Source organism: Dipteris shenzhenensis, chromosome 7 (genome assembly GCF_047967505.1).
Source record: "Dipteris shenzhenensis isolate YYH24624 ecotype China chromosome 7, Dip_SZ_1.0, whole genome shotgun sequence".
Lineage (NCBI taxonomy): Eukaryota > Viridiplantae > Streptophyta > Polypodiopsida > Gleicheniales > Dipteridaceae > Dipteris > Dipteris shenzhenensis.
The window spans coordinates 28,416,356-28,424,397 of NC_141602.1; the positions used below are offsets into that span (position 1 = coordinate 28,416,356).

An 8,042-nucleotide genomic window follows, 5' to 3' on the forward strand; every position below is an offset into this window, starting at 1 on the left:
TGACTTTGACATTAACCTCTTTCTTAGGATTCAAGAGGATTGAAATCTCTTCTTCACCAAATTCAAAAAAATGAGGTGGTTGTCGAATTAACAACATAGCGGTGAATGAACTTCCAATCTACTCCAATAGATTCATATTTTCATGACTCATCTTATTGAGAGAGTAGTCTACATCGTATTCTTCTTCACTTGCTATGTCTTCTACATCCTCCTTCTGCTATAAAAATATAAAAAAGTTATGTGATGTATACATCCCAAATAAAGGCTTAAACAAGTAGATAAGGTTTCATACATGCTTTCATTAGAGTGAGTTTCTCCTCCGCTTGGAGCAAAAATTTAAAAAGTAAGGTTTCATACATGCTTTCATTAGAGTGAGTCTGTCCTCCTCTTGGAGGAAAATTTTAAAAAGTATGAGATTTACACATCCCAAATAAAAATAAAGGTTTAAATAATCATAGAAATATAAAGATAGCATGCTTTCATTAGACTCAGTCTTTTCTCCTCTTAGAGGAAAATATAAAAAAGTTATGAGATTTACACATCCCAATTAAAGGCTTGAACAAGCATACAAGTATAAAGATAAGGTTTTATACATGCTGTAATGTAGTCATATTTTCAGGTTGTTTCCCAATGGTAGTAATTAGATGCTGAATACTCTCAGCCTGAAATGCTAGCAGATCGGCTTCTGTATATGATTCCATTTTGACTGGTAACTCCAAATCAAAAATCTCTCTAAGAAACAACATGCAGTTGTAGGCAACTCTCCACCCACAGTTGTGCCCATCTTTTTGCTCCACTGGCAGATGTCTTTTGAATTCTACTCGATCTTGTTGCTCTGTGGTTGTTCTAACAGCAGATACTAGCCGATATGTAGCACTATCCATCATGACATATTGAATATATTAATATGTCATGATCATAAGATACAAAATAAGAAAGTATCAAAAATATTAAGAGAATAATTACCTTGGGGAGTTGGCATGATAGCCTTCCATTGAATTCACAAACCACAAACGGTTGAGTTCAAGGTCCCAGACAATCAGACTCCAATGTGAGCTACATGACCAGAATAAAAAAGATTATTGTTTTACACAAACTTGCCAAAGAAATATTAAAAATAAGGTTACAGTTGATACTTATGCCTCATGATAAGGCATTAAGATGACTCGCACCCCATCTAAATTCAAAGGGCTTAACCAAGTACAAACATCTTCTATAGTCTTTTGAGGAGAGCTAAGAATAGAAGAAAGGAGAGCATTGAGCATGTAGACACGATGTTGCACTGCACTAGGAAGCTGAGAAATAACTACACTGCACCAAGAAATAAACAAACGTTAGCTCATAGAATTGATTTGCATTCTACACTAGGAAACTGATATATAACTACACTGTGAATAAATAAACAAATGTTAGCTCATTGAAGTAGCAACAAATAAAGAAACGTTACCTGAGAATGGCCAAGATAACATTGTCATTAACCTCTTTTAAAGGATTGGAGAGGATTGAAACCTCCTCTCTACCAAAGCTCAAATACTGAGGTTCTCGTTTCAAAACGATCCTAACTTCAAATGAGCTCTCCATTTTATCCAATGCAGCTAAATTTGCAGAATGGGTCTCTATCATAGCTTGTATTCTATGTTTGGGGTCATTCTGCTTTTCCGTGGTGTCTTTAAAGCTCTTGTGCTCATGGGATTCTTCAATCAAATTTAGAGGTGGTTGCATTGTTGAAGTAGAAGGGTGTTGAAGTAGAAGGGAGTGCCTCCGTGTTGACTTCATCCATTTCTTCTCCCTCTATTGCCTGTAAACAAATATGAGAGATTAGATTCATTATCTTTAAATTTAAATCTTATTTAAAAAATTGTATTTAGTGAGAAATAGAGAGTTCATACCGCTAAGTATTGTCGTAGTGGCCTTTTTTCATAACCCTGCGAGCCATAATTATCAAAGAAGGCATCATCATGTTTGTCTTCATCCACCAACCTCTCTCTGAACGGGTCATGTAAGTCCATCTTTTCATCATCATCAACTGGGACATTATGATCTTCAAGGTAATCTCATCGGTGTCCTTGTGGTCTATCTCTTTTTCATAGCCTGTGGTTAGATCTGCTTGAAGCTAAAAATAAGCCATGAAATGCTTATTTTCAATAATATTTGTGGAGTTTCCTTTTCTGAGGAGATCCTCAAATAAATATCCCATCCTGCACAAGGTGACCTCCCAACCTGCCGGTAGCAAATTCTCCATCATGGTAAGCAAGAGACTCCCACTTTTTGCAGGACTTCAATAGTTGTTTTTTTGATAATGTATGGACCTGGGAATATCTTGCTCTTCTAGCATCAATCTCAAATTATTTGAATTCCCTCTTATGTTCTTTTGTAAGGAGTGATCAGGGTTGGGACTCCGCATACACAAAAAGGATGATTCAAGAGATTGAATCGCTATGCCACATTCTCTCTTGCCTCTCTTTGCTGCATACGGTTGAACAAGGTTGTGCAGGGCCCGCCGTGAGATCCCTCAGCATTGTGAAGGGCTATGGTGGTCGTTGGGCACTGTTGGAGCCCATAGAGACAAAATGTGTTAAGCAAAGGTGCTTTTTACCAATGTCCATGAAAATGCTCTTTTGAGCATGTCATTCACATTATTTCTAATGTCAATTGGAATCCACTATCTCTTTCCACTCTAACAACCAAACGTAAAGCTTTGCCACTCCATTGATAGGAAAAGTTACCACTCTAACAACCACATATAAAGCATTGCTACTCCATTGATAGGAAAAGTAAAGGGTTCAAAGTAAACTAATACATGCAATCAACTTTTTACATCGCTAATAAATGAGAATAAAATGTGTAAATGGTACCCCATAATTAGGACCTTTTCACCCCACTATATTTTTGAAAGTTTATACAAACCATTTTATAAATTTGGCCTTACATTTCCTCTAGGAGTTGTGGCATAGATATAACATTATGAATCTCTGCCTCTATTGAACCTATGATATATTGCAAAGAAAGCTTACAAATGAGCATCTAAAGCTTGATCTTCTAGTAAGGCCTGGGTACCATTATGGAAATTTGGAAATTGATTTAAAACATGCAACAATCAGCATTTTAGAAAGAGAAATTATTTAAACAATGAAGCACCTAATTAACCATTGAAATCAAATCACAAGAAATACAAGTCATAAAATACTAAAAACACAAAAATTACAAGCAAGCATACATGCAAGATTAAAGAGACTAAATATAGTATAAATAATAAATCATTAAACTCACAAAAGAAGATAAGAACTTATTATAAGAAACACAACTCGTAATAGACTATTGAATCTTAAGCATATGCGCCATGGCATATCAAACTAACTATTGAATCTTAAGCATATACACCATTCAAACAAAGAACCACAATAAAAAGCCATGATGATCTAGATCATCCTTGCCAGCCACACATCTAGTTGGGAAGGTCATTAGTAAGGTGATATCGGTTTGCCATTTACATATGCAAGCTACACACTTGAATAACAATAAGCTCTACTCAATATGACTAAATAGAGTAATACAGTATATCACAATGTTTAAATTAGGGGACCAAGCCAACAAATCATACCTGACTTTAACCCCCCTGGCCCCCCCCTCCTCTCTCTCCCTCTCCCCCCCTCTCTCTCTCTCTCTCTCTCTCTCTCTCTCTCTCTCTCTCTCTCTCTCTCTCTCTCTCTCTCTCTCTCTCTCTCTCTCTCTATGTGCCTATCTGCCTCTCCCCCTCCCCCTCCCCCCCCCCCCCTCTCTCTCTCTCTCTCTCTCTCCCTCTCTCTCTCTCTCTCTCGGGGTTCACCTAAAAACAATTTAGTGTACCATGTGCATTCAAAAGGAGGGGTATTTTAATTCAACTCTTTGAAAAGTTTAATAGGATTACAATAACAAGAGAGGTTTTTAAATATAACTTCAAAAATAAATCATTTAGTTCATAAGTAAAGAGGGGTCTTTTTATTTAAGAAAAAATTTAGTTGAGGGGTTTTTCAAATACCCCTCAAACACATGTGATACATACAATTTCTAAATAGTGCACCTCTGTGTGTGTGTGTGTGTGTGTCCACATGAGGTCCATGTGCACGCATGTTCGCATAGATTCATACCCATGTTAGTTAAAACAGGGTCATATATCTGGTGATTTTGGGATGCACACGTAGACCTAGCCAAATTCTTTAAAAGAACGGCAAAAAACTCACGAGAAAAAGTTATAAAGAACATTTAAAAAAGGAAAAATCAACATAATCATGTAGCGAATCATAATGGAGCTCAATTTTATAGAATTTCCTACTACCACGTGGAACAAAGTAGCCAATATAACTCTTGATAATGTTATGCAAGTTAGGCATATGTTTTGATACCCTTTGGGGAGAATGCTAGCTTTTCCACCGTGAGCACCTATGCTCTATGAACTATTCTTGCTATAATAGGTTGGCTAGGAGTACATTGTTGTCTTGTAAGCATGCTTGTCTTTGTAAGGCCTAGTTGTACCAAGCTTGTACTTGTTTAATGATACGAACTATCAATTTTCATAAATACGCCTATTGCTGGTATATATGTTGTTTGTATTCCCATACTTTACACTAGCTGATATAGTTACTCTTCATGAAAATGCTATCCATGCCCTACCAACTCGTCTTGGATTGGTTGATACTCCCATGGTTTTTAAGAGAGCCTTTTTTTCTTATTAAAATATGAATAAACTTCCATTTAAAATAAACATTAGAAGCCACAATTTTTTAAGCTTGATGAAGGCAATTGGCGCATTAGATAAATATTGGGCAATATAGATAAACAACAAATGGTATATGTAGAAATTATCATATAGTATATCAACATTGTCACACAATATTTAGGTTTATTGCATGGTAAAACATGCAATAGAACAATGGAAAACTTATATTTACTCGAGTCACTTTTGGCCAAAAACATTATTGTTGATCCAAGTGTATTGCACAAAGAAATGGAAATATTAAACAATGAAGCTAAGTGGATGAGAAGAACTCTAGATTGCACAAGTATCAATCCTAATTCACTCATCTTGCAATCGTTGTATACAAGGTGAAATTTTACTTAAGTATGAGCTTGATATCAAGATGATGCGTCCAATCTTAATGTTGCCTAGTGTTGTATCTTTGCAAGAAACAAAACTTCTGATACTCAAGCACACTCATCTTTAAATTATGTGAGTATTAATCACTTTTATAGTGTTGGTCCATGTACACTTGTAAATAAAGAAATCACCATTAGAACATGATGACACCACAAGATATAATCTTTAATAATAGAAAAAACATTGAATGCACTCTCATTAATATGTATCATTTGACTCCACCAAATGATAGAATATTCACAAACATGCTTTGACAAAATGCTCGAAATTTTTGAAAAACGGAGAACATGTTCATACTTGATACACTTTAAATATAGGAGCTATACGGCCACGTTAATAATCTTGGAGAAAACCTAAATTGCCATGACATGAAGCTTCAATGGAGAAAACCTAAATTGCCATGACATGAAGCTGCAATTCGAAGAATCATTAGAATTATGTATGGTTCCGATCCAGATCATTATGGGTTCCCATCTAAATCACATTCGGAGCTGTGAACATATGCATATTGGAGATACCGTTCCATATACAGTGGTGTCCTTCCTTTCTAGAAGCCGGTATTGCTAAATTATTTAAAAAAAACGATTCTTACAAACTTGCATGCACGTACGTAATTAGTTATGAGGAAATACATGACGTTACGATTGACTGACTCCACCGACACAAGCTGTAAACTGCAACAAAAACCTCACATTTGTTCCGACGCTGAGTTTGAAGAGCACGAGATACATGATGCTCCTATTGATGCATCTTTTAATAAATGATGATACGAGGGACTGACTCCACCAGCTACACAAGCTCTAGAGGCAACAAACACCTCACATTTTTCGGACGTTGAGTGTGAAGAGCAAGAGATACGTGATATTACCATTGATGCATCTTCTGCAAGACAGGGGCCTCTGATAGAACAGCCAATCTTTAACAGGGATCGACAAAGGACCTTGACGACGTTAATTTCGCTCAGAGGCCCAATTCAGCAGAGGTGATGAAGGCATTGTCCGTTCAACCTTTATGCCGGACGTCCCTTCGTTAAGAGGGTCGGAACTTGGCACTGTCCACCCTGCTGGATAGTGGATGCTCGTCTCTGTGACGTGACTCTCGGCCTCTACCGACATGTGCGTCCCGGAAAACAAAAATTACCAATAGATGTGCATCACCGTTAAGATACGCATCGCCGAACTTATAAATTCGAGCCATCGACCTCCGCCATCCAACCCATTCCCGGATTGAGTTTGTTGTGAGCTTCTCACGAATCATGGCTCCAAAGAGCATGCTTTTTCTGGCTAGTATTCTGCTATTGTTGCTGATCGCCGTCAGCTCATGGGGAGCGGAGGCTCAAGGTGGAGGCCCCGGAGGTCAGGGAGGACCGGGAGCTCAAGTAGGGCCTGGAGGTCAGGGGGGACCTGGAGATCAAGGTGTAGCGGGAGGTGGAGCCTTTGGACAGGGAGGGCCTGGAGGTGAGGGGGGGCCTGCTGATCAAGGTGTAGCGGGAGGTGGAGCCTTTGGACAGGGAGGGCCTGGAGGTGAGGGGCCAGGGGGTCAAGGAGGACCGGGAGGTGGAATCTTCGGACCTGGAGGTCAGGGAACGGCAGGTCAAGGAGGACCTGGAAATCAGGGAGGACCGGGAGGTGAGGGGCCTCTACTTCAAGGAGGACCAGGAGGAGCTGTAGGACCTGGAGGTCTTGGAGGACCTGGAGGGCGAGGTCAAGGAGGTGGAGGAGGACCAGGAGGAGGTGTAGCATCAGGAGGACCAGGAGGAGGTTTAGGACCAGGAGGAGGTGTAGGACCAGGAGGACCAGGAGGTGGAGTAGGACCAGGAGGTGGAGGAGGGCCTGGAGGGCAGGTGCGCCCTGGAGGTCAAGGAGGACCGGGAGCTGGAGGCTTCGGACAAGGAGGAACTGGAGGTGGAGAAGGACCTGGAGGGCTAGCGCCTGGAGGTCAAGGAGGACCTGGAGGTAAAGCTTCGAGGCAACAAGCCCTTCCTTGAGCTGCTTTCTCAAAAACGGTACGTAGTCTTTGCCATGGAGTTCCAAAGTCTTTGCAAGTCCTCGCCAATATGCAGTTCGACATAACGCCTCCACGTCTTTGCATTTGCTATTCTGTATTTCTAATTTGCTACTTCGAGAGCATATTAGCTGTGTAATTAATTACAACGTTCGTGAGAGTTTGTTTCCATTGCAGAGTTGTTGATCTTGGCAAACGCTCCCTTGATCAGCTGCTTGCTAAACGCAGTACGTAGTTCTTGCCATGCAGACATTCCACAGTCCTTGCCATTGCAGTTCCATAAGGCCTTCACGTCATGAGTAGACTACGCCTTTGCATTTGTTGTTTGTATTGCTACTTCAAGGCCCTATGTGACTACTTCATGGCCTTATGTAACCGTCACCTTCGTGCTCCTACAAGATGTAATCGAATCAACCCGTCAATACAACTATTCTACCATTATGCGCATACTCTGTTTTCCACAATTTCCACGGAGGAAAGTACTCTGAATGTGACGAGTGGCCTCTGGCCATGAGCCATATTATGAGCACTTCTCGACTCCCCCATGTTGAGGAGTTACCTAGTGGCTCCTCTCTAGAAGTCCTTGGTACTAGTATTTGCTTTTATTGCAAACATCAATTCAAGGAAGGGAAATTAGCATCTATATCAAACTAGACAAACCAATTGAGCTACAATCGCAGCTAGAAGAAAATTGAATTACACCACGTGCTACATTTGGCCCAAATCAACTACATTAAAGCTTTTGACCTCCATAAAAGATCCCTCATTCCAAATATGATGCTTTACAAAGAACAAAGACATATATTTGATAATCGAGAGAAACAAAAAGCTTATCTATTTTGAAATATTCTCTTAAGAGTCAATGATCGCGTATGAGTTCTTTTCTTGTACTGTGCAAGTGAAA

At 39.7% G+C, this 8,042-nt stretch overlaps 1 protein-coding gene across 2 annotated transcripts in view; it reads left to right on the plus strand.

Moving 5' to 3' along the window:
• Positions 1-7,438, plus strand: part of LOC147900187 (uncharacterized) — a 108,402-nt gene extending 100,964 nt beyond the window's left edge. The window contains exons 3-4 of one of the 2 annotated variants that reach the window (XM_087377141.1): positions 6,901-7,139; positions 7,388-7,438. In XM_087377141.1, the coding sequence (XP_087233267.1) occupies positions 6,901-7,121 (221 nt within the window). In that variant the 3' untranslated portion in view covers positions 7,122-7,139; positions 7,388-7,438. Of the gene's footprint in view, positions 1-6,900; positions 7,140-7,315 lie in introns of both variants that reach the window. The other variant, XM_087377140.1, reaches the window with a different exon arrangement.
• Positions 7,439-8,042: the final 604 nt, after the last annotated feature.